The 25701-nt window shown below is 40.8% G+C and overlaps 2 protein-coding genes across 9 annotated transcripts in view; one reads left to right on the top strand and one right to left on the bottom strand.

Moving 5' to 3' along the window:
• LOC110981942 (muscle-specific protein 300 kDa-like) overlaps positions 1-14305 on the top strand; it is a 160665-nt gene extending 146360 nt beyond the window's left edge. For 4 of the 6 annotated variants that reach the window (XM_087145834.1, XM_087145836.1, XM_087145825.1 and 1 more), the window contains 12 exons: positions 242-429; positions 780-930; positions 1230-1550; positions 2086-2286; positions 4776-4826; positions 6848-7309; positions 7888-7987; positions 8336-8538; positions 9146-9475; positions 10023-10241; positions 11023-11207; positions 11855-14305. In XM_087145834.1, coding sequence (XP_087001960.1) covers positions 242-429; positions 780-930; positions 1230-1550; positions 2086-2286; positions 4776-4826; positions 6848-7309; positions 7888-7987; positions 8336-8538; positions 9146-9475; positions 10023-10241; positions 11023-11207; positions 11855-12071 — 2628 coding nt within the window. In that variant the 3' untranslated portion in view covers positions 12072-14305. Of the gene's footprint in view, positions 1-241; positions 430-779; positions 931-1229; positions 1551-2085; positions 2287-3438; positions 3519-4775; positions 4827-6847; positions 7310-7887; positions 7988-8335; positions 8539-9145; positions 9476-10022; positions 10242-11022; positions 11208-11854 lie in introns of those variants that run through there. The other 2 variants (XM_087145823.1, XM_087145829.1) reach the window with 2 other exon arrangements.
• Positions 14306-14721: 416 nt separating this feature from the next.
• LOC110981943 (TATA box-binding protein-associated factor RNA polymerase I subunit A-like) lies at positions 14722-23920 on the bottom strand. Of its 3 annotated transcripts, none has more exons than XM_022240000.2 (12): positions 23756-23920; positions 23167-23310; positions 22685-22895; positions 21681-21835; positions 20981-21045; positions 20257-20359; positions 19337-19502; positions 18182-18288; positions 17859-18011; positions 16566-16774; positions 15888-16054; positions 14722-15267 (listed from the first exon to the last, which is right to left on the bottom strand). In XM_022240000.2, the coding sequence occupies exons 2-12, from the start codon at positions 23224-23226 to the stop codon at positions 15143-15145; spliced, it is 1521 nt and encodes a 506-aa protein (XP_022095692.2). In that variant the 5' UTR covers positions 23227-23310; positions 23756-23920; the 3' UTR covers positions 14722-15142. The 3 variants fall into 3 exon arrangements, with proteins under 3 accessions (XP_022095692.2, XP_022095694.2, XP_022095693.2); XM_022240002.2 differs by having other exon boundaries at positions 22685-22842; positions 23756-23917; XM_022240001.2 differs by having other exon boundaries at positions 22685-22847; positions 23756-23913.
• Between the last annotated feature and the right edge of the window lie 1781 nt (positions 23921-25701).

Raw genomic sequence — 25701 nt, 5'->3', positions numbered from 1 at the left:
TTTGTGCCTTCTGCCTGTAATCTTTGTAATATGCGTGTAGCTTGTTCATGATCTTGAAAGTGATGTTAACTGCATGTTAAATTGGACCCAGCTGTCTGAAAGAGAATTTCTTGTATACATTTTCTTGTTTTGTAGTGTAAATCACGAGTTACTCAAAAAACGTGCTTCCAGAATTTAAGTTTGGATCAGTGCATAAAAAAGTTTCACTCATTGGCCTTTCTTTGAAAATTCCCTCTCCTAGGAGATCCAGAAGGACATCGAGCGCCACAGCAAAGGGGTGACCTCCGTTTTGAACCTATGCGAGATGCTACTTCACGACACAGATGCCTGCTCCTCAGATGCTGACAATGAGGCCATACAGACAGCTGCCAGAACCCTGGACCAGCGATGGAGGGCCATCTGCTCCTCCTCCATGGAGAGGAAGATGAAGTGAGCCCTCTGGAGTCTACGTTGAAAAATCTCTTTGGACTTGGATCTAGTGATATTGAAAAAAAGCAAAGTTGGAACAATACAGAATTTACAGATATTGCTGGTATGCGTTGTCATACCAACTAGGGAACATCTGATTACTAAGTGTAGTGAATATGGTCCCGTTTGTTAGAACTCAGACTTAGTACAGTTGAAATTCTTCTTTTGGCAGTTTGATTTTTGCTCGCTTTCCCCAAGCAATTTTGTCAAACTTGCCATGTGCATAAAGTAAAAATTTCTGTACAAATCCTGTGGTATCTCTTCAGATTCTTAAGTGTGATTCTCATGTTTTGATCATGTGATTTCTGCAGGATTGAGGAGACGTGGAGATTGTGGCAGAGGTTCATTGATGATTACACCCGATTTGATGACTGGCTAACGAGCAGTGAGCGAATAGCATCCAACCCGCACACCACCAGTGCACCGTTTGCTGTCATCAAGGAAGAGATCAAGAAATTTGACGTTAGTTTGCTGATTGTGAATCATGAAAAATTATTTGATATAATGAAAATGCAAGGCTTGCATTTTGGCGAGTCACGTCACTGTTGGTTAGAGAGGTATGCAACACACATACCACCTCCCCATGAAGCATGGTGCCACTGTTGTGATGACCTCTAATTCTGGTTGCCGACTTAATCTATTTCCAAGAATTCCAAAACTGTCCAATTCGAGGTTGAAATCTCATCCCCCTTATGTGTATATATCCGATTTCCAACAATATGCATGACCTTAATTTCTTTTTCTTTTTTTTCCTAATTCAGACGTTCCAGAGGAAGGTCCAGGAGAACTTCACCCAGCTAGAGATCCTCAACAAGCAGTACCGGCGGCTGGCCCGGGAGGGCCGGGCTGACCGCACCCAGCAACTCAAAACCATGGTGCAGCAGGCCAACGACCGCTGGGATGACCTGGTCCGACGCTGCTCGGCCATCCTGAGGCGGTTGCGATACGCCCAGAGCCAGAAGGAGGAATTTGCCGCCTGCAAGGAGAGCATGCATGTGTGCCTGACGGAGATGGACCTGCAACTCACCAACGTGGAGCACTTCTCAGAGTCTGACATATCGGTCAAGATCAAGCAGATAATGGTGAGATTTGGCAGTTTGAGCTCTTACTTAATTTGGCATTCTGGCTGCGTACCTTCCTGGGGGAGAGTTTTAGAGGATGTAGAATGGTAGGGGTTAACCTTGGGGGCTCACCCTCAATGACTTTAATAACCTGCACTGTGTATAAAAAGTCGTGTTTTCACACCGGTAACATTCTTTTGATAGAGACACACTGTGTGGGCTTATAGGTTCACATGCAGATACACTTGGTGAGACAATGCTGTGCATGTGCAAGTTTCTGTTTTTCTTACATGCAGCCTTAAGATTTGTTTCTCGTGCCCGGTTGGAACAGTCCATTCCAACCTCCGTCTTGTTTGCCAGTGGGGGTATTTTTCTACATATAGAGTGGATGAGATTACAGCACTTTGAGAAAATTTATAAGTTTGATTAGGCAAGAGTCTGGATCTGTATTTTATTACTGATTTTGTTTTTAATGAGCCAGTAACCCACAAATGTATTCCTAAATGGGATTAAAGGGATTGCCTTTCAAGAGCTGCATATCCAAAATTTGTCGTAGGCTTTCCAGCACGAAATCGAGCTCAACCGTCCCCGACTGCAGGAGATTGTTGAGCATGCCCAGGTCCTGATGCAGCGCTCTGATCCCCACGACAGCGCCTTCATACAGGAGGAGATGGACGAGCTGCAGCGGTACTCGGTGGAAGTGTTCGACAGGGTCAGAAAGTTCCAGCGCAAGCTTGAAAGACTCTCCATGGCACAGGTTGGTGTAGCATGCAAACGTTTACCCTGAATGTGTGACACAAGAATGGGTGTGAAACAACCACATCAAATGCCATTACAACAGAAAAAATTAAAAAGATAATTTTGGACATCATTTGACAATGCATCAAGTGAACTTTATGAAGAAGAGACGTACCCTTCTGATATACCGACATCCATTTGGTAAAATCTGTCTGTCTAGCTATGTCTAAATTACATAATCAAATTCTAGCTTTTGAGGTCGAGAAAATTGGCCTTTGTGTTTTCTTTTCAAACCCATTCACAGTTGCGTAGAAACCTTAGCTCAGCCTTCTTCAGCAGTTTGCAGTACAGCCTTCTTGTGGTGGACAAATCAGGCTTGGCCTGTAAAGTCCAAAGAATCTTTGTTTCTTTGGGGGAAAACTTGGCCTTCAATTTCAGTAGAATTGCATTACTAACATTTTTTTTTTTCGTAATGCAGTGGAGGAAATGCCCAGATTCACTCTTGAGTTTTGTGCGTTTGTCAAGGATTTGTTTTCTGTTGGAATATTCCAAACCTGTAGGTGTTCTGTCATCAAAAGCTTTTTTCTACAAAAATGCTTGAAAGTGCCTGAAACTAATTTTAATCTTGATGCATGTTTTTTCCCGCTCAAATTTCAAATCTATTTCTGGGCAAATAAGTTTCTGACATATTCTGATTGATGTATTGATAGTGCCTAGCAATTCCGGCACGCATATATCAAGATTAAAGATAAATTCAACCAAAATATTGTTGAATATCAAGTAATGAGGAAAACCTACTTTCAAAACTAAATTGTTGCAAGTTGTAATTGTCATGTTTGTGTTTAGAATATGTCCTCACTTTGTGTCCGTTAATCCTTGATGTTGTGTGTTTATAAACATTATAAATGTTGCACCTTGGGCATTGTGTCAAATCAAAAGATTGAGTCATCAATGTAATTGGTTGTGAAAGAAATGTGATCGCTAAACACCATAAATATTTCCACTAAACTAACAGCACAGATTTTAATGTCTTACATGTGCACAGCACACCCATTTTAGAATATCCCCTCAGAAATTCCATGGTTATGAATGTCAGACTTCACTTGAAACTTTGAAATTTTGCACCCCACTCTGTCTAATACAAATTCTAACTTTTCCCAATATCCCACAGGAGTTTTATTGATAGCCTGTGCCAGTTTACAGGATAGATAAATTGTTCAGCATTGTAGCTTGGATCACTTTAAAAAACCCCAACAAAGAGGAGTGTAGTTAGGAATAAACCAAGGTATGCTTGACTTGTTTAAGTGAGCACTTTATAATAGTTGAAGTGGCTTTGTTAGTTGATCCACTGAACACCGTCCACGACTTATGCAGTTGACATGCACTAACTCATTCACTTGCCTTTTTACCCTGTTAATCAACTTTCATAGTTAGCTGATATGATCCAGTTAGTAGGCATAGTTATCAGGAATAGCCTTTAGATATTCAATCTAGCTTCAGTAGGATTGGTAAAAAAAAGTCAGATTCCACGTGAAAAGAAAATGTCACGTTTTTGACTAATATTTGTGCTTTTTCACTCTTCCCTCATTTGCTCTCCTCATCCATTTAGTTCTTTGCTGCGTCTCTTTTTTCCCACAACCAACCCCAGCTACCGCATCGTGTTTGGTAAACTAATCACAGTGGATACCGGATGATGCATATCACAGTGGCTGTTGTGGGGCCAAAGTTATCCCGAAAAGAATGTTGAATGCAAGTTGACTTGGCCTGAGTTGACTTGGCTTGCATTGATATTACTCAACTTAATTTGTGCATATGAGTAGATAGTGATAAGATAGGCAATGGTTATTTGTAATAACCCGTTGGGTTCACTGTAAACTTTTTGTTGAAAGAATTTGATCTGATTAAGAGATGTATCAGACCTACATGATGGTAATTTTTCTCTCAACTACCTTGTTTTTATATACATGTAGGTGTACTCAAAGGTGCCGGCCACGTGAACCTCGATTTTAGGGAAAAAAAGATTGCTCAGAAGGCACTGGCAGTAAATTGATATTTCAGAAAGATCCCCTCCAGTACTTGTCTGTCTGTCTGTCAGACTGTCTGTCAGGTTGTACATCCATCCCTCATACTATTTATAGGACTATGAGCAGACCACCTCTGCATGTACCATCATAAAGTTCATGTTATGAGGGAGTAGGATCAAAGTTCTCATCAGTGCTACTCTTTATGTCGTTTATGTTTGTTTGCTGTACAATTTTGATTCAATTACTGGCTCTGCATCTGCTGATGATGCATAGTATAGTGTAAAATATCACAATAACATAATCAGACTCTCAATGTTTTTCTTACTTGAAAGGTTTGTCCAGGAGGGAAGTTCTGGCTAAACAGAATTTCTCTATCCAAGTCTTGTTTCCAAAACTGTCTGTCCATTTTTGTGCTTACCTCTTGAGCGTATTGTCAGTAGAAGACACATCTCCTTACTTTTTCTTTTTGTCTCAACCAAAAAAGGGAAGCGATTCCTCCTGCATTCCATTTGATTATCTCACTGTCAAACCCAAGGTGAGTCTGTTCGAATGGGGGGGGGTCACTGAGATCAGAGGTCACAGTGGTGATGCTGGTGCAGCTGTGGTAGCTCTCGTGCTCTTTGTGTACTGTAGCTATTTTTGCATTGCTCCTAATTTGCAGAGATTTGTGCATACGTTAATGTTTGGTTGCTCTGTGTATTTATACTAGTTGTGTCTTTGTTGAACATTGACGTAATTGGTAGTGTACTGAAGTGTAATTAAATTTCATGTTGCAGCAAGAGGGATTGTGACAGTGCTGGTGATGTGCATTTACTTGATAAATTACTAGCTGGTCTCATGGAAGCATTTATTTTGCTGTTTAGTAGCATAGTTGTTGTTAGTCTTAACATTTTAGTGAGTTGGGTAGGTACAGGGATACAGTTATTGTGCTCTGTGGACAAGGTTGAAATCTCACCCATACCAAACCCATACCTACACAAGAATGGTGTTTATGCCCTAGTTTCAGGGTTTCCTTTTTGCCTCCAGAATGAAACCCTCGTCACATCTTTTATTGATTTTCTCCACATTTCTAAGCAGCAGTTCCTTAAGTTTATTTTTGAGAAATGGTGAGAAATACCTCAAAAAGCTAGAAGTTTTAATGACAAGAAAGGATCTTTTCAGTGGAGGTTAAGGCGATATCCAATCTTTTGTTTGCGAGGAAACTGAAATAATGAGGATACAGTTTTAGACAGTTCACTGTCTTCTTGTTCCACGAACTGCCAAAACTTTACTTTCAAAAGTGACCAGATGCCTAGATTTGATCTGATGCTTCTCCCGCTACATACGCTTGGATGGTCTGGTAACTGTGAACCCTTTCTGTGTTCCCTGAATCAAGTTAATGCATATTTTACTGTTAGCAAGTGCCAACCTCATTGGATGCACCTGAAGAGGATAGGTTATGATGCCACCCAGCCCAGTGAATACAAAACACTCTACCTGCTGACACCAGTGTCCAGTACAGTGAACATTTTTTGTTGTCTTGAAAAGAGACCAGCTTTGAGAATCGGTGAAGCATCATACCATTGTCATCATTCATTGTAAGCCAATAACTAACAAGTAAGAGATTACAGCACTGCCAGATTGTGAAAAGTGTGTTCCTGGAAACTGGCTTCCAAGCTATGATTATGATGCTGGTTGGTGCCGAACTGGAAACAAGTCTGTAGAAGTCAATTTTTGTGGTCTTGACAGTGGAAGTTATCTACATGTATGCTCTGAAATGGACTGTACAAGTATTTCTATGAGACAGAGGGCTTACCCATACTGGGCTTTAGAGCCTTTGGATATTGTAAGTAAGAATACTGATGTGACTTTGTTGACATCCGAGATGAACATGTTAAGTTTATCTGACCTGTGCATGTAGCTAGATGTAAGGAATTGCTATTTTAATTGTATGTGCATCTTGAGAGTTTACTCACCCTGTACACTGCTGCTTATGAAACTAACCTTTCCACACCGTTTTTTGGCACGCTAGTTACACAGAAATACCTTGCTAATTTCCACTGTTTGTTTCTTTGCATTCTGTTTGAGTTGCACTTACAGCGACTGACCCTGTTTTCTTTCTTTGTTCCATTTTTCCTTTGTAATTTTGTAAGAGTGTTGCATCTGTGGTATTGTCAGTGATATGGTTGATGTTTCAAACATTCAAAATGAAGTTCTGTGTTGTTTGAGTAGCTTTTCTGAAGTTTCTTTTTGACATTTTCTTTGTCTTTCAAATGCTAGGTTAAATTTGATTTGACTTTTTGACCAGAATGTATTGAAACAGTTGGACAGTTTATGAAAACAACTTACAAAAAAGTTTTATTTCTGGCAGGCTTTTAAAAGTGTGTCTAACTTCATCAGGAATGTTATTGCACAAATCTGTAGAAATGATATGCCTTGCTGACAAGGCAACGGATATGGTATGAATGCAAGCAAAATCTACTTTTACCCCAGGCCTCAAGTTGGGGTTTTCAAACAGAGGTTGCAAAAAGAGTGAACACAGACATTCAGTGTTATGTTATTTTTTTATGGATGCAGTATGAAACCACTAGCACCGAGACAGAAGAAGACAGCGAGGGTATCAGCTCGCGGGACATCAGCCCTGACCGGGACAGTCCGTCATTTGTCAGTTCCCACCGATCCCTCACCAGCACGGCCAGCGTCTTCTCCCGCTCCAGCCGGGGCAGCCGTAAGGAGCCCCCCGCCCAACGATCCCGGAGTAACTCGCGGTCGGCCTCCCCCTCCCCAGCCCATGAGGGCCATGCCTCTGGGCGGATCACCCCAGCCAGTGCTGTGTCGCTGGACTGGGACATGTACGTGTCAGGTAACACCCAGCAGTTCTCCGAGGCCCCCGGAGAGGAGACGGGACGATTCAAGGTGGAGAACCAGCATATCCAGCAGGCAATGGAAGACTGCTTGATGAGGATTGAAGCTACCGAGAATGCCTTGAGATGTCGGACTCCAACTGGGCCAGAGATTGAAGACGAGAAAGAAGGATATGTAAGTCTATGCTCACTTCAAAAGACCAGGGCTAGTTTCATAGCACTGTGGAAAAGTAGAAAGATAGAACTTGCTATTGGAGAAATTCTTGGTACTGAAGTACTATTTTGTGACATGGAATTGGTGATAACGGTTGTGTATGTATTGAGACTTGTTTGGCATCACTGAGTTAGGTGTTCCTTTTTCCCCTGGTGTAAACATTTTTCCTCTGATGTTGTTAAGTGTGTTTTTGCTGAGGTTACTGCTTAATGGTTTGGTGAAACAGATTCTATGAGCACAAAATCAAATGTTGTACAGTGCTATGAAATTGGTCCCAGATGCTTAGTAGGTTTTAGAAAGAATTGATGCAATTACTGTCTTAAATTTGTCTTCATTAGCTGCTCAACTTGTAATTTCATAACTACTCAATAAAACTTGGGATAATAATTGCAAGACACTTTCAATTGCCAAACTCATTTCATTTTTATATTGTGTCTGTTCTTTTGATTTATTTGAGCATTTTCAATCTGTTTATGCATAGTTTTGATCTTGAAAATCATTCATGAAGAAGTCTGGAAATATATTTTTTTTAATGGTAGGATTCTCTGGTGGAGGATTGCCGTGTGAGTGTCGATGTCCTCAAGAGACTAGCAATGAGAATGCCTCAGGATGATCCAGTACTCACCCAACAGATCGCAGGTATACCTGAGAGAACCGTTCATGTAACTAAGTGATTTCATTGACTGATACTGCCGCAGCAACATGCTGCAGGAAGCAAAATATTGTTGCATAAACTCTGTGGGGTCATATTTGAGAGGGATGTCCATAAGCTGTCCGGCTGAAGATTTATTTTGTTTAACATTGTGAAACCTGCGTCATATATCACTAAGTGTGTAGTGTCTTTGGTTTTGCTGATATAATTTGATAAGAAAAAAAAGTTGCCAGCCCAAGTTTCAGGTTAATTGATTGTATGGGGCTTATTGCTTGCTTTGCTTTGTGTGCTCAGCAATGCTCTTTATCTTTTTTTCATTTTCTCCCAACCCGCAGCTGTCTTGAATCGCTGGGAGATCCTCCAAGCAGACATCTTGGAGAAGGACTCTCGCTTGAACCAGAACTACAAGCAGTGGCACCAGTTCCGCCTGGACCTAAACAATCTGAACTCCTGGCTGGATGAGGCCGAGGTGTTGCTGAGCACTCAGGAGACTGACTCTCCTGCCGGAGACCTGGAGGGCATGATCAGGAGACACAGGGTGAGTTTGGCAGATGGTCCTGCCGGGGGATGGGGGGGGATGGTTACTGGAATAAGGGTTCCTCAGTGGAAGAGGCAGGGGATCGGTCTACAGTAAATATGGCCTGACCAACAACGGGAAACTGAAATCACCGATGCATGAAGTGAATGAACTGTTCCCATTTCTGGTTAAGCCTGCCCCAATAATAACTCATTACGGGAAACTAGAGATTTATTGGTGCATTTTCATGAAATTGAATTTTTTGCATCTTTGGTATCCAGAGTTTCAATTCATCTGGAATTATCTCTGATATAGAAATAGTTTGATATTTATTTGAACCCTTGCAGCCAGAATGCTAACTTGTAGTCAAAATTATGCAGAAACGTAAAGAATAACAGTTGAAGTGGTGAACGCAAAAAGCAAATCCTTTTGTGTGAAGTATTTAAAACAAGATATGTGATTTCAAGCTTAAGTCAGTATGATTTCACATATACCCCAGGGACTTTGGGTTAACGCAATATTTGGTATCTTGAAAAACATAAGTGGCAGTAGTAAAAAGTGGATGGATAAGGTTCTAGTGAGAAAAGTAAGTGGACTTTAAAGTTGGAGGTCTTTTCTGTAACCACAGGAGTTCATCCTAGGCCTGAATGCACGCAAGGCCATTGCCCTGTCCATCAACCTCTGCAGCCAGCAGTTCCTACGCCCTGACAGCCGGCACACCCAGGCGTTGCGGGAGGAGCTGAGCGCCATGAACCAGCGCTGGGACCGGGTCTGTGGCCGGGCGGCCGACTGGCAGAAGGAGCTGCAGCTGGCCATCATGCAGTGCGAGGAGTTCCACCAGACCACGGCCGATCTGATGGTGTGGCTGGACGGGATCGAAGCCACAGTGGTGGAGAATGAGCCCATCGACTTGAGCGCCGACGAGAACCGGCTGCACCACCAGTATAGGGTCTTCATGGTGAGGATTGTCTACTCATGATTTCATTTAGGACGCTGAGGAATGAAGTTAGTGGACAAGGTTTGCAAGCACAAGTCTGAAAATATCCTAAAACCTGAAATACATGTACATTTTGAAGTTATTCATCCAGTGATGTAAAAGTCTGACACATGACTCAAACATTATTCACTTTGAAGTGGGCTGAATGAAGAAAGGAAAACCACTGGTCATACAAACTTCTGTAAAATTCTGTGTGACTGTGTAGTCTCTGACATGCTTACTCTATTTTAACTGTACAGACTGTTCTGTTTTTCAGTTTTAACAAACTTTAATGTGTTGTGAAATGAATGGTTGTGAAGCAGTGTAAAACTGAAGGAGTCTGACATCCTAATCCCAGCAGAATCATTTCCAGATTTTACCTTTTAGGAAGATTTTGCAAGGATCCACAAATCAGACCCTCCTTACCGTGTCATTGATAAGTTCAGCTCACTTCTGTCTGAAATAATTTTGCAGTAGCTTTACATTTCTTAAGCTAGTTGCAACATGTTTTGGTATTTCTCTCTCTCAGAAATTCAAGCGTGAGTTGCAGTCTTCCCAGCCTAAGGTGTCCTCCTTGAAGGAGACAGCCGACCAGCTGCTGGTCGATGTGGAATCGGAAGACTGTCAAGCCACACGAGATAAACTCCACCTCATCTCCCGCAAGATTACCTCATTACTCAGACGCTGTGAAGACAACCTGGAGTTACTAGAGACCACCATAGACCCTACGCAGTTTGAGTTAGACAAGGTGAGCAGAAAGTATTGGCTGAGGTCATTTTTGTCTTAAGAAATTTCCCTGAACTCTACAAAATCCAACACTGTGCAACTAGCATGCTTTACACGCCAACCACACATGGGGTGTCAGGGTAAGGTAACAGCCCCTCAGGTGGGCTGTACCGTATCCGTCAAACTACTGCCAAACCAGGTTTAGAATTTGGGGAGGTGTTTAGGAATTGTCAACTCTACACAGAGGAAGAGCCATGTTTGGTTCAAGAATGGGATTTGGCTGCTGTATTGAACAAGCTAGATCTGTTATTGTTTATTTTATTTTCCTGTTTTGGGCAGTCTGAAGGCATTTTTCCGTAAGTTTGTTTTTGGGAGCATTGCATACATGATGCATTCATGCATTTCACTTTCACGGACACAAAATTGACTACATAGCATAACATGCGTGTGTTGTGTTCAGCTGTCACAATTGCCCCGTGAGTGATTCTGATGGATATGCAATGCTTGGCACAAGCTTTCATGCACATATGGAAGGGCGCCTTGAGAAGGGTTTAATCCCAAAATGGTGTGTGTTTTCTTAGTAAAAAATTACTGTAAAGTCATTTATGCTGCAGTTGAAAAGTTCACTCTTCAATTTGTTCCTGTTTTTGGGGGGAGGGATGGCCATTTCTTTTCATTGAAGTACATTGGGTCTGCGTGTTGTACTACAACTCACAACAATGAAAAGATTTCATTATGATATTCATCAGCTTTGCCAAAACAAGTGTGATATAAACTGAGTTCTTGGGATTTCCTTGTGGCAGCCTGAAGACCAGAGCATTGCACCTCAGCGAGCGGCCTTCCCCCTACAAGCCATGGGGGACATGATGGGAGAGTTTGGTAGCACCCCAATGTTGAGATCTGGTACCCCAGTCTACACCATGAGACACTTCACTGATGCTGCCACCAACACCATACCAGAGGATGAGGTAGACGGAGCTGCCATTGTGTAAGTTGAAATACATGCGTGGAGAGAAATTATTCCCTTGGAAAAAAAGCAATGAAAAAAAGGTTGCAAATTTGTCTAAATGAGATCTTTGTCAAGTAGACTGTACACTATTTTGTTTGTAAAAAGATGCTGTGTTTGTTTTATGTTCGTCATGATTGGATGCTGCTAGATGCATGGGTTATTGCATGTCCAATGGAATCAATATTGAAGTCGAGACAGGACACGAGACCTACCACAAGCAAATGGTGAACAATGTCAACCGAGTCAGTAGTGCACTCTCTTGTTTTAGGGACAATGAAAGCAAAATGAACTGTGGCATGTACATGTACAGTAGGCCGTGTGCACTGCCAAATTTTACCGCTGCTTTGTTGCGGTGTGTCCAAATACTGACCTTGTTAACAAGAGTGCTCTCAATACAGCCTGCTGCTATAACAAGGACATTTTTAGATCCCAATCTTTTGTTCATTGTTTTCATTCCGCCTAATGCAAGGTTTGTAACAAGGTCATCTGTTGAGTCCGACAGACCTTTTATTAACGAGTTTCGACTGTACATGTAGCTTATGATTTGAATTCCGAATGTAGGTCTTGTAACCAGATGCCTGTCACCTGTGTGACACCAGACTGACTAAATTTCTTGTACTTCACAGTCCGGTAGCTGGTGCTCCTGTCCACCGTCGTCGGTCCCCCTTTATCTCCAGAGCATTGAGGGCAGCACTGCCACTTCATCTGCTCATGCTCCTCCTCCTGGGCGTGGCCTGTCTCGTGCCGATGACCGAGGAAGACTACAGCTGTACGCTGACCAATAACTTTGCCCGGTCGCTGCAGCCCATGCTAAGATTCACCAATGGACCGCCCCCAATCTGAAGAACTTGGGGGACCAACAGATTGTCTCGGGTCTTTGATCTTGTGCAATTTTTGAAAGAGGTATTTCAAGTGGTCCAGAGCATTAACTACAGATTTTAACCAGAAGAGTTTTTATGACAAATCAAATGTTCTATTTTAGTACTACTGGATTGGGGGGGTGTCAGCATAAGAAAATGTACACAGCCATCCAGTTCATCTCAAAGCTGCTCTCATTTGACAGAACAGCATCTTGTGATATACCACAACAATCCACTGGGTGTGTGCTGGAGTGTTTGTATATCATTTTCTCCAAATAACTGCAAAAATCTGTTTTTCAGAAATTCAAAAGAAAGTTCTGGTACAATTACTGGTATTAAGAATTTCCGTGCTGACCTTTTTTTTCTGGCAGATGCTGTGAAATGGGTATTCAATACAACTCCTATTTTGTGACTGCTTGCTGATTACCAAAAATATTTACTTTTGTACATTTGACTGTAAATTCCGCTTTCAAAGGGTTGATGTGATGTTAATCTGGAATATATCAGTGTTTGTAATTAATCCAACAAAGCCATGGAAGTAATGTGAATCGACTGTCATTGATGAGCTTTCATTTTGGGATCATGGAACAAGTTGTAATTCGAACACAGTCGGTCGGTCCAAACACTTTGTTTTTAGAAATAGGAACTGTGGTCTCATGTAAAACGAAACCACATACAGTTACCTTCAGACCCAGTTCTAACTGGCTTTGTTTTTCCCCCAGTTCGTTTGAGTTGGGAATTTATATAGCTTTATTTCAAAGTCTTTCGCTTTTTTATCCAATCAAGGTCCATCATATTGAGTTAAGATTTGAAATTAATTTTTCACCTGGATTTTTTCTACAAGTGTAGTAAGGCTTATCTTCCTGTTTGAAGTTGACACTAATGGCTTTATCATGCATGACTTCCTGAAGTGCATGTTTTTAAGTTTAACCACTTGCTGTGGGCGGAATTTGAAGTTGGACGACGTATACTCGGGGGATTTTCCAGGTTTTCTGTATCCAAAATTCTTCAAAAAATCATAACTTCATTAACTACACATTTACACCCACATGAATGACTGTCTGATTGCTGCTCTAATCTGACAGACAAAATGTACTGACGCCGAATATTTCAACCAGGCCTGCTGCCTTGTAAAAAGAGCACAGATTGTGCTGTGTTATGTAAGTTTCCTGAAACCAGCACAGTACACTGCTTGCGTCTTTTCAATAGGAGCCAGATCAGCGTGCAGCAGTATTGTATCACTCATTGCTGGAGTGCTTTTGTCCCTGGTGGTAATCCGCTTGTGCATAATGCCACAAATAGAGGTATAATCTTTCGAAACAAGGACGGATTTTCTCCGATATTGACAACTGAAAAAATGTTCGCAATTCCCAGCAGCTCGCTCTTTTGTACCGAGTACGGTCTTTTGTTACAAGGCCCAGCTCTTTTGTCTGGCTCCCTGACTTCATGTATTCAAACCTATGTGCGCGAAATCTGGTCCCCCGCAGCATGTAGTTCTTTAGTAGTTTTATCAAGATTTTCAGCAGTTTATTTCTTAGTTGACATTACAAAAATCTTACATTAGTTTAGTAGATCTAACTAATAGTGACACACAGTTACTGTGATTGAACTTTGCACTTACAATTCAAAGTCATGATGTGTGCTGAGAGTAAGTTTACCTGTTAGTCTTGGTAATTTAACTCTTATCCTTCCAGTGTGCATGAAAAAATAATTTTAACACTTCAAGATTCAGGACTGTTGGGTTCAAGTGAAAGAAGTACTTGCCAAAAATTGTGAAAAAAATTCAAGTAATTCCTTTTCACACAATTATCAAAAGTTTAAAATGTGACTTGTATTTTATTGAAGTGAAATTAAACAATATTTTTGTACAGGTATTCGATTTTTAAGGAGTGTATGAGGTTTGATGCCCCTTAAATTATTTGTACATTTGCTGTGTTGTACAAAGTGGTTTTAAAAGTAGGGAAAAACACTGAAAGTAGCCGTGGCGATTTGCTGTATTCATGGATGAGTTTTTAATGCATTGGAAGCTCTCAAATTGTATTTCTTAGAATTGACTAGTTTTTAACATTGATGATTTGTAATAACATTTACAAAGTACGTGTAGTTATTTTTGTATATTTGCGTATTCACTTTTATTTTGAAGCTGTACATATCTGACATCATGCTGCTAAATTGTACATGGGGGAATACAAATAAACTATGCTTCGTGTTTACCTATGACATGTTTTCTGTGAATAACCTTTGTGAGTGAAAAACTATTGGATGTATGCTACATCTTTTATAAAGTCAATTTTGCTATCCGCAGATGAGAAATTACATGCAAATGTGATCTGCAGTGAAATATAAAGTTATAATTTATTTATGGCGTTGGTTTTAATAAAGTTATCAAAATATGACATAACCATTTAAACATTTTCAAAAAACACTTCGAAATGCATATTTCCAAAAGGTGCCTTTTACAAATTGAATATAGTTTATACGCTAAAAGAGGAAGAATGCAAACACTGCCGTCAAGAATATTAGTCTTGACAGGAGGGCACTTTTTAACTTTATGGACAGTTACTAGGCTGAAAATTAATAGACGAGGTGAGACAGCCAAACAACACAAACACTGCGGAGTCATTTGAATAAAATTTGTGTATTTCTTGCCCAGCCTTATATTTTACTTCATGTATTCTGGGTGGGCACACAAAGCAATGTTCGCTTCCACAATAGGCATTCCAAGAAGCCAAGTTCTTCAGTGAATCTACCTCCATAAATTTCTCAGAAATGGGGATTAATGTATTGCGGGGCTGCTGGTTATGACTCGTGGTATGCATGCCTGTGTAGGCAGGCTGCAAGCTCATGTTTAAAGTCCTCCAGAGCAAACTGGTTAAACTTTAAAGAGGAAAATGAGTGCTGGAAAAGCTGTCTGTGTAAAGAACTTGCAAAGTTGCAATATTGAGTCACGCTGCATCTAATCCAAGGCTGATGCAATTTCAGCCAAATCCTTGGCAAAATTAGGTTGCATCTGAAAGCCTTTCTTCTACGAATCGCACTTGCTCGAAAAAGGTGTCATAATGCAGGACGGTGTCGAACCAAACGAGTAGCCAAACCCTGGACCTTCTTCAACTGCTCACAGGACTTCCTGTCATCCTTTCTGCTGAAGTAGTTCTGTACGCGCTTGACAAATGGCAAGTCTGAAAGCAAAGTACATCATTGTTTGTTGAAAGATCTACCCAGCAATTTGAACCATTTTCCAAGCTTTCTTATTTAACACACGATTCCAGGAAGATGAGGAATGTGGATTGGAAACCATCAAATACATGAAGTAGTAATACAATCGCCCCTCCCAAATAAAATATACATGGGTAATTACAGAAATTAGGGTCCTTTTTTTCGTGTCCCTGTCACGTCTGACATATGATTTTGTCAGTTCAGAACACATTTTCTACTTTCCAAGAGTGCTGAATTAATGCAAATTACCTGCCAAAGAAATAGTAATAGTTTGAAAACAATTCCGGTGATATTTTCATGCCAAATAACAAAGGTCAGATGTAACAGGGACACAAAAATGTTACACTTTTGGACCTCCTTATTGCTGGAATTACCCGCATGTATTTTCTTTTTAAGATGTGAACTAATTTAAAAGAAAGTCTTTTAAAAGATTTGAAAACAGTTCTCAAGTATTTCCTTGCAATTTCCTTGCAATTCTTACAAACAGTTAAGCTGAACATTTCTGAGAGCCAACATTCTGAACCCTGATCCAGACTTGAACATCCTGAGGCATTCTAAGGGATTCTACACTTCTGAGACTAACTTTTGCCAGCTGTCTGCATGACTGAAGCTACCAAAGCCTTCTGCAATGCAACCTCCTTGCTCTTCTTGACAAGTCTTTCAACAACCTTGGGATCAAAGTGGTGGTAAAGCCACCAGTCTCTTTGACTCCAGCACATCACTGCTGCATCCATGGCAACACGGTCCCGTCTAATCAAGGAGACAAAAATAGGCTTGAAGGGAAATAACAAATTTAGGTCACCATTTAGCAAGCAGGTGATCACACAATCAAAAAGGAAACACAACCATGTCCATATGCAAATGGCATAATCCTATCAATTCCCGAAGACACCCGGGTGAATTCAACAATAGCAAATAAATCTGAATCATAAACCAACCACAGAAGAGTAAGATAATTCCTGAATCCAAAAGAAGCTAAAAATGATAGGGCAAAGTGTGCATCTAATGAATCCACAATCTAACAGGGTCCAAATACACAGTGCCAACAAAAACAAAACCATGTGCAGCCTACTGATCCAACAGATTGAAAAAACGGAAGCCTGACAGTTTCCAGCAACATTGTGTCACTGCTGAATCTAAAAAAATCCAACAACTGCAAAGTGTGAGGCCTGCCAAGTCCAACAAATCCAAGCATGCGATATGATATGTAATCCACCGGCAGAAAAAGTGAAGACCTACTGAGTTGAAGTAATCAACTTACTTCTTCAGTATCCTTGTCAGGTGTCTGGCGAGTGCCTTCCATGGTGCTAGTCTGTCATACCAGCAGGGGTAATCCAACATCTCAAACAATGTGTTGGTGATCCAGCCAATCTTATTGCTGTACTCAGGATTCTGACGCTTCAGCCCCTGTTGTAGGAGACTAACCAAATCTAAAGCAAGGAGATCAGATGGAATTCTCTTCACATACTCCTGGAAAAAAGGGGAAAAAAGACAGGAGAAGATGAAGCAATTATTGGCCTCGGTGTATGTTTTAAATGTACAGCTGTGACACACTTGAGTAATAAGGGATCAGCTTTCATCATCTTAAGACAATGAAGTACATTCTCACAGCATATTACTTACCATAAAGTGTTGACACTACGCAAAGGATAGGTAAACATTCCACTGGCAAACCTTTCCATACTTTGTGCTTTTCAGTTTTGTAGAAAAACAATTTTGCACACATGACAGCATGATCTGAATATGATCCTAAAATCAGATTTAAACCCTACATCATATTGAACCGAAGCTCAATAGATGAATGTTTTTATATGCACCTCAAGTTCCCAAAAGATTGGGTGAGGGATGCAATCTACCCCCCCCCCGTCTATTTTAAGAGTTGACCCTAACATCAGGGATCACAAAGGCCTACTCTTATTCTTTGTTTAAAGTGGCAGACATTGTTCAGACTTTGTATTAACCACTTGCCACTGGGGTTGCCGGTACCAGACAAGTATCCTTTATACCTGTGGCCGGGGTCTCCAAAATCGGACAGAGGGAACTGGGCCTTGTAACAAAAGACCGTACTCATAACAAAAGACCAGGCTGCTGGGCATTACCGACATTTTTCATTCTCAATAGTGGTGATAATCCAGCCTTGTTTTGAAACAGTATACCACGGTTTTGGGAATTTAGCGGCTTACTACCGGGGACAAAAGTGCTCCACCACCGTAGAGATGAGACACACTGTACCGCAGCACGCTAATCCGGCCCCTATTAAAAAGAGGTCAGCAGCGCACTGTGCCAGGTTCGTGAACAAAAGAAAATTACATAACATCCTACAATCTGGGTTCTTTTTACAAGGCAGCAGGCCCGGCTGAAATACTCCAGCATCAATAGATGTTGTCTGTCAGATTAGAGTAGAAACCAGACAGTCCTTCGTGTGGGTGTAAGTGTCCAGTGAATGAAGATATGAATTTTTAAAGAATTTTGAAAGCAAAAAAAAGGAAATTATCCCATCCCAGCATCATCAACATTCATCAATGCCCCCGGCGTGAAGTGGTTAAGAGCTTACCCCAAGAACTCCAATCACCTCCTGTTGGTCACCGTTGTTTCTCTTGAGGTGTCTGTACAGGTATTTGTATGCGTTGGGGTTGTCCGGGCCGGAGGTAATGTACTTCTGTAGCAGTTCTCTGGCATCGTCAACTTTGCCATTTGTCTCTAGGATCTGGAGAAGGAATTTGTAGGGAAAGACCAATCAACTTCATCTTTCCAGCAAAATTTTATCCTTTTTCATACATTCCGTTTCACCTGTCAATTCCAAGACTCTTAAAATTTCTGAAATCCTTTTAAAGAAATATTTGAGAACCATATTGAACCAAGCCTCCAAGGAATTACCTCTGCTTGCTTAGTGATGAAGATGTCCCAGACACCAGGTTTATCAGGCACTGGCACCGTGAATTGACTGCCATTAACTCCATCTGCATCACTGAATCCAGGCTTTTCTGTGTTGAAGACAAACCATACGGTGGGGAATTGGTTTCCCTAACACGGAGTATATTAAGAGCAAGGAGAAACACGACAGATACGACTGCAAGGCATTTATAACGTCAAGGACATGAAGATAGTTGAAATAATGAAATTCACTGTGCCAACATTTTCAACGGGCCAATCCATTCAACATGCTCACAGGTCTGTGCGAGCGTGTAACACATTTGTATGACTGTTGGTTATGTAATCAAAACTATAATATTGGTCGAAACATCATGGGGGTGTGGCTTAACCTTGTCCCCTCCCAGGTGTGAGAAAAATGTCATTGAAATTGCAGGATTCTTAACGAGGGGGCTTAGTGGATTGACGAATTTCACTAATGATGAGTTTAGTGTCCTGGAAAATATTCCTCTGAACATTCTGTATTCCTGAAGGAAGTGTATCTCACAACAGATCATATCATCATATTCCACACCCTACACTATTGAGCAAAACCTGCAATATGATCTAAATCGTTTCATGTCCAAACAATCACTGAACAACAAATGGAAGATCTGTAACTATCTGTATCCACAGCAGCTCCAACAAGTTCCTACGATGTTAAAATCTTCAGGCAGACCAGAGAGGTTGGCGAAAGGTTCTGACATGTACATAAGATGTTATTCTGCACGAGGGGCATGCAGTTGTTTTTTTATTTCTGGAGTTTTGCCTTTCACTAGGGTATCTTTTTAACACTGTGTTCTCAGTTTCCCAAAGGGCTTGTGAAAAAAAAATGACAAGCTTTCTTAGATGGGAACTGAACTCATCTCCTGCTATCTGTTCAGAAGTCTCACCACTCAACCACCAAGCTTGCCAGGGTTGGCTGGCCAGTATGAGTATCAGCAACAGCCAGCATGCGCTGCGCCAAACAAGTATTTTTTTTAGTTGGTGTTTTCCCTTCATCTGCTTGCATTTGTATAAAAAAAACACATTTTATGACCATTTCCTGAAATGTTTCATGAAAACCCTCAAAATTTGGAGAAGGCATATATGAACAAACTGTGTATGTGCTTAAGGTCTTACCGGCTTGAAGCTGATTGGTACCCGCTTGCTGCCGTGGCAATAGATAGTTGCGATACCAGTTAACATACTTGAGCAGTCCAGAGTACGCCTTGATCATCATCATCCAATACTCTTGTCTCTCTACATCACTTTTCTTCAGCCGAATCTGATTTGTAATCTTAGCAGACTGGGATGAAAAACAATGACACATTTTCAGAAACAGTTGGAAGCTTTGAAATGTTTCCCTTTGTTTCCCCCGAAATTTCAGTTGGCTATTTTTGCACCCATTTGAACAGCAACTCGGTGCCTGAGTTGTTCTAAGTTAACTAAGTTGCATTTTAGATGTTTGGATAATATGCGCTGAGCATTACACAAAGAGATGCAGTCTTTATGCAGCACTAAGGCTCTCGCTCCACATGCAATGCATTTATTCATCAGAGGTAATGGGGGTGTTCTGCTGTAAAGGGGTCACAGTTGTGATGTATGACTTTGGCTCAAGCTTAATTTACTTTCAGTGTTCTACCCTAACACCCTGTAGAAGAGTTATACATGGGCGTACATTCCGTGGAACCTCAACATGACACAGCAGCACTGAAGGAAGCAGCATGGTACAGCAGGGTGTGTTTTGTAAAGGCAACATCATTCAAAAGCACAGCACCATATGACAGTGTGTGCTTTCTGCTGCACAGCCTTGATAACACCAAGCATACACATACATAGGTGTTTTCAAATGACCCTGACCCCTTTCAGCATGCACCTTTGAAAAAGTGGCTCACTATCGCTGTTTAAATCTTCAAACAACAGCTCTTTAAGACACACTAACAGGGTGCAGTCACCACCTTACATAATGGTAGGCAGAGCATTTACACAGGATTTACAGAGACAACATCCATAAAACAATGATTTGATTCTCTTTTTAGTGCACATTCAAAAGATTTTACCTGTAGCTGGACCTCTGCGTCCTGGAACTGTCCTCTACTTAGAAGATGAAACACCTTCTCCAGTCTCTTCCTCTTCCGGTGACGATAAATCCCCTCCATCTTTCTGCGGAGTACAAAGAAGTTGAAGAAAACAGAATTTTCATTGACTCTGCAAGGAGATATCCCCTGCCTTTTCTTCTCTGAGAGGGTCGCACTGTTCTACTCACTCAAAAATCCCAAAAACGAAAAGTGGAAAACAGAACAGATTTAAGGCTTAAACTTGCCACATATTAGAACAAAATTCCACCAGCAAAGCTACAAATCATGTAACAGAAAATCTTAAGTGAAAAATGTGATCATCTATATCTCACCTTGAAAACTTCTCAATTCTGGGTCATGTACAACTCCCCTTGCAAACTTCTCAACCAATTCTGGGTCAGGTACAACTCCCCTTGCAAACTTTTCAATCAATTCTGGGTCATGTAAAACTCCCCTTGCAAACTTCTCAATCAATTCTGGGTCACGTACAATTCACCTTGCAAACTTCTCAATCAATTCTGGGTCACGTACAATTCACCTTGCAAACTTCTCAATCAATTCTGGGTCACGTACAACTCCCCTTGCAAACTTCTCAACCAATACTGGGTCATGTACAACTCACCCTCCAAACTTCTCAATCAATTCTGGGTCATGTACAACTCACCTTGCAAACTTCTCAATCAATTCTGGGTCACGTACAACTCACCTTGCAAATTTCTCAATCAATTCTAGGTCTGAATCAGGGTGGTTGTACAAAATCTCCATACCACACTAAAAAGAACAAAATTTCACTTCTTAAAAGAGGTGGAATTATTCACAGCTACCCCCAATTTTAGAAATCCTGACGTCAAATCTTTAAGACACAAACACTGACAAATAAGCCCCAAATGACACTTTGAATAGTCGCAAACATTACCAAATATGATACCAAGTCACAATAGATTCAATAAACATCATGGTTTATATGTTTCCAACAGACCATAAATAAACACATTGAGCATTTTTCATCGAAGAGCATCCATTGTTAAGCCACCCACTCCAGCCTACCTAAAACTGCTTGGCAACTGTTTGCTGTATCCAAAATGTTCTGGTTAGTTTGCTACCATCAAGCCTCCTCTTTTCATTCAAAAGTCAAGTGACCCCAACTCTCTCAGTAATTTTGTGAGAAACCTTCCAGTTCCGATATCCTACAAAATCCTACACTGAAATTTAACTTAAACCTTCTACTAAATGTACATCAATAACAAATATTCCAACATTTGCATAAAGTCAGTGGACTGTTAGGGAGCAAGGGTTTCAACATATGAAAAGCAACAGTGGCTAAGTTCTTCCTCTCCAACAAAACCCTTGAACCCTTCATGTAGATTTTGAAGGATCTGGGAGGGTTTTAGAGTCTCTTGTCATACCTTCCAGACATGATCTTCATAATGGTGTGTTGGATAGAGGCAGACTATTTCAATGGCTTGGCTTGCCTCTTGCCATCGGTGGGTCAACAGACAGTCTCTAAGTGATGCCAGAAGGAGGCTGAAACCTGTCCGATCCAAAGGATTTCTTAAGATCCCTGATGAGAAAAAAACAAGCAGAAACAAACCAACTAAACACTTATCAATGGCAGTGACAAAGAACACAATTCACACAGCACTTTGTTTTGTTGTGACTACCATAAGAACCATCAACGTTCCTTGCAAAAATCTTTCGGAAACTACAGCAGTGAAAAAAACTTTAATGTCACAACTTTTCTGAACGTCAAGGCTCAAAGGAAGTAACAGTTGTTAAGCTCTACCATCTTACATCCCAAAAATCCTCATCTCATCATCACTAGTGATAGAAACAGTCATTGCTATAAAACTGACATATTGGGGGGATGCCCCCAATATAATAAACAGAGTGATTCCTTGGGAAGAATTCTATTTATGGATGCTAGTGATTTTTCCCTACTCTGACCTATTTGCCATCAGAAAGCAAAAAAATGTCCAGAAAAGTTCAATTTAGGAGGAAAAACACCAAAGTGTTTCCTGGGAAATACTTAGAATTCTTCAGACCAGTCTCATAGCATTTGTGTCCAGGGTGTGGAGTGGCGTCCGTATATATGGACTCTTTCCTGGAAAACTAATGCGCAGAAAGCTTCTGGGACCATTTCATTTCCCCTTCTTCAAAAGTATGTTAAAAGTCCCAATATTTAGCCACTCAGAAAGGCTGTAGAAAAATACATACAGAAATTTCCCAACTTTTGGGACACCCCCCTGAAAATGTTTGCCACCCCTCCTGCCCCCAAAATGAATTGGCTCTGCATCCGTCCTTTGGGCTATGAGATATGTTACTGCACTAAAGTACGCATAGACTAAATGATTAGACTACAAACAGACCTGAAACACAATTCATCACAAGATTGAATTTCATCCAGACTTACTTCTGAGGAAGGAACCCAACCCAGCGAGAGACTCCTGATCATAGAGGGCACCAAGTTCCTCCTGGAGAATGCCTGACTGTAGACCAGAGTCTGCACTGCCTGCCTCATCAGTGAAGAATGCCGAGTACTCAGAGTCCGACTCAGTGTCTGACTGACTGCTGGACTGGTCAGAGAAAGAATTGGAACACAACATGCAGTTGACTACGCCTTCCTTTAATCACAGGGGGAAAATAAAAGTAATTATAAGGGATGAACTGAACGCTTGTATATTTTCTCATTTGCTTTATATTCATATATATCTTTTTCAAATCAAATATTCCCAGGGAAAAAATCAACAAGTTAACATAGGAAAAAATACAATTATTTGTTTACAAAACATAATTGCATGCTAAAATGAAAATGCATTTCAAAACTTGTCCCTATAGACATTATTTCCTTTATGAATCCTCCAGGGGTATGAATCTTGTTATTGTCTTCCTAACCTTTTCAGAGTCTTCATCCTGGAAGCTGTTTCCGCTCGAGTCTGATCCTTGTTCATCCATGGTTCAATTTCAAATCTCAAACTCCGTCAAAGCATGTTTTCCTAGTTTTCCTCCGCTCCCTGGCCCGTCAACACATGCTTTTTGCTGCAACCAATAGCGCCCCCAATTGTCAAGGTGTGTCAATGTGGCCGGGACATAGATACATTAATTTATTCCAACTCTTAAGGGTGCAGTGCACTGAACCAATTCAAGCTCCACTGAAAATAGTGTAAAACCAACAAAGTTTAGAGCCCCATGGCAGGCAACTGAAGTCTCTGAGGCCTCTCAAACAAAAAAACAATGTGTTGTTTAGTCCTTTAGATTTCATTTGATTTGCAATTTTTAGTAGGTTAACCAATGAATGTTTCAATTATCCGCCCAAAACAAACTCACTCCCTCCCCAAGCGAATGTTCCTAAGTATTCTCAGCAACCATTCAAACGACACCCCATTCTCAGGCTCTTCTGACAAATTTTCAATTACATTTTTGTCTGCTTCGCCCCCAGATGGGTGCCCCTGAATCTACAGAGATGATCCTGGGCCATACTTACACAATCCCATAATTTCTTGGCCAACACAGACTCCTCTTTTCGAAAGAACCTTGCGGAATTTTCCTTGAATTGTCGGAGACAATGCACCCTTTGCACCCTTAAGGGCTGGGACGACGGACGGATTTTATATACGTCCGTGGCTGGGACGAACACGCTTGAATAGTGATATACAAGGAACAAGATTGGTCCCTTGTGATGCTAACTACCACCCTTCGAAGCTCAAGAATATCATTTTGCAAAGTTAGTCACACGATGACGCCGAAAGATGTCCGCGTAGTGAATTCCTGTACTAGGTTTGTTTGTTTGTTGGGGTGTTGGGGTGTTTGTTTGTTTGTTTGTTGGGGTGTTTGTTTGTTTGTTTTCATCCCCGGTGCAGTCCAGCTTAGACTCTTTAAGAGTGAGTGAAATGCTCCATTGTATTGAATTGAATGGACTGAAATTCAAAACTTGTGAAACCCAGCCCTGATTCTCCAGAGAATGTTCGAAGATTTAGTTACGATAGGGTGTTGTCATTAATGATAATTATCAATAAGAATATGAACAATAAATTGACTACAATTTTGTTGCAAATGCAAACTCACAAATTAATACAGTGATTCTGTTTCTTATTTCTGGTTGCTCCTCCTGAAGCGAATATTTTGTTCTTCATTATTTTGTGCCCGTTTCACCAGCTCACAAAAAGACTGTTTCATAAACTGAATTGATTAAAAATAGATTTAAAATATTGATTTTTGTGTCTAGATTATATAATATGCCTGCTTTCCGAAAAACGGTCCATACAGTCCTTGCACCAATTTGAAAACCAATCTATTCGTGTTTATTATGTGTGTCTGGAGGCGCTATGTTCCTTCCATATAACTTCTACTAGTTACCACATTGGGCATCAGTGTAGTTCGTTATCATTTTATTAATGCCTTTTACCAAGCTGATTCTTTAACATGTGGTGAAATTATTTTAGCTTGAGCCATGATATGACGCTGTCGATTCTTCTCAGGCTTTGTTCTCCTTTCGGCAAAACTCTGTTCAGAAAGATTCATCATCACAGCTTCCAGAAACGATCAAAAGAAAACCATTACAATAACACCCTGAAGGTAATCGTTTCATACCCTAAGCAAGCTATTTCATTTCCATTGACTGAATGGTAGAAACAGAATTTTAAGTGAGAGGTCTGACATGCAATAAACATTGGAGCTAATTTGGGCGCTTGAATGTAGCAAAGTTTGCCGCAAGTCTTGCGTGACGTCAAATTCGCCTCGCTTTCACATTTGCCTGTAGAATTTCACATTCACCTGCTTCACATTAGCCTTCCAAACAATAGAATGATATATTTGAAGTTTGTAAACCCCTTCTAATGTTCCAACAGCTTTTCCGCTAAGTCCATTCACGGGGCTAGTTATTTTGTATTCATCCATAAAGGGTAGGCATATATATAATCTAAAAGCAATGAGTCTGAACCTCGGTTGCCGCATGTATCGCGGGAATTCATCGTACCTTCATAACGGGTGCAAAAGAGGAATTTCCACCTCTTTCACCTCTGACATGTCCATGAACCGTGGTGAACTTAATATACAATGCCATGAGGCTCATTCGAGAAGTCCCCGCTGCGGTTCTCAAGCTTTGCGCAAGGCCGGTATTTTAAATTGGCTCACTCTATTCAGAGATTATTTTTCTAAAGATTTTTAGCAGGGGATTGAATCGACCAAATATATTTTTCACTCAACATCTAACCTTTGGTTTGATTCATTTTCAGTGTCACTTGAAGTGAACAAGAACTGTTGTTTCGGGTATGAGTACTTGGAAATTCGAGTACAAGTAAGACACGAATATTCTGAAAATAGTTCTCGAGTAGGCCTAAATGCGTACCGTGACCGAGTACAAGTACTACAACGCTGACCACTTCTTGAGAAAAATTCTTCTTGAAAAGTAAAAAAAAAAAATCCCAGATA

The sequence above is a fragment of the Acanthaster planci genome, linkage group LG01, assembly GCF_054643075.1.
Source record: "Acanthaster planci isolate LZ-2023a linkage group LG01, COTS_SCS, whole genome shotgun sequence".
Lineage (NCBI taxonomy): Eukaryota > Metazoa > Echinodermata > Asteroidea > Valvatida > Acanthasteridae > Acanthaster > Acanthaster planci.
Note: the sequence above shows the minus strand (reverse complement) of the source record. Positions and strands in the feature narration are given on the sequence as shown.

Coding starts and splice junctions, on each gene's coding strand:
- LOC110981943 (XM_022240000.2), bottom strand. CDS start 23,226: ATGGATGAACAAGGATCAGACTCGAGCGGAAACAGCTTCCAGGATGAA. Junction 20,360..20,980: donor TTGATTGAGAAATTTGCAAG/GTGAGTTGTACG, acceptor TGTACTCCGCAG/AAAGATGGAGGGGATTTATC. Junction 15,268..15,887: donor CATGCAGACAGCTGGCAAAA/GTTAGTCTCAGA, acceptor CTTTGCTTTCAG/ACTTGCCATTTGTCAAGCGC.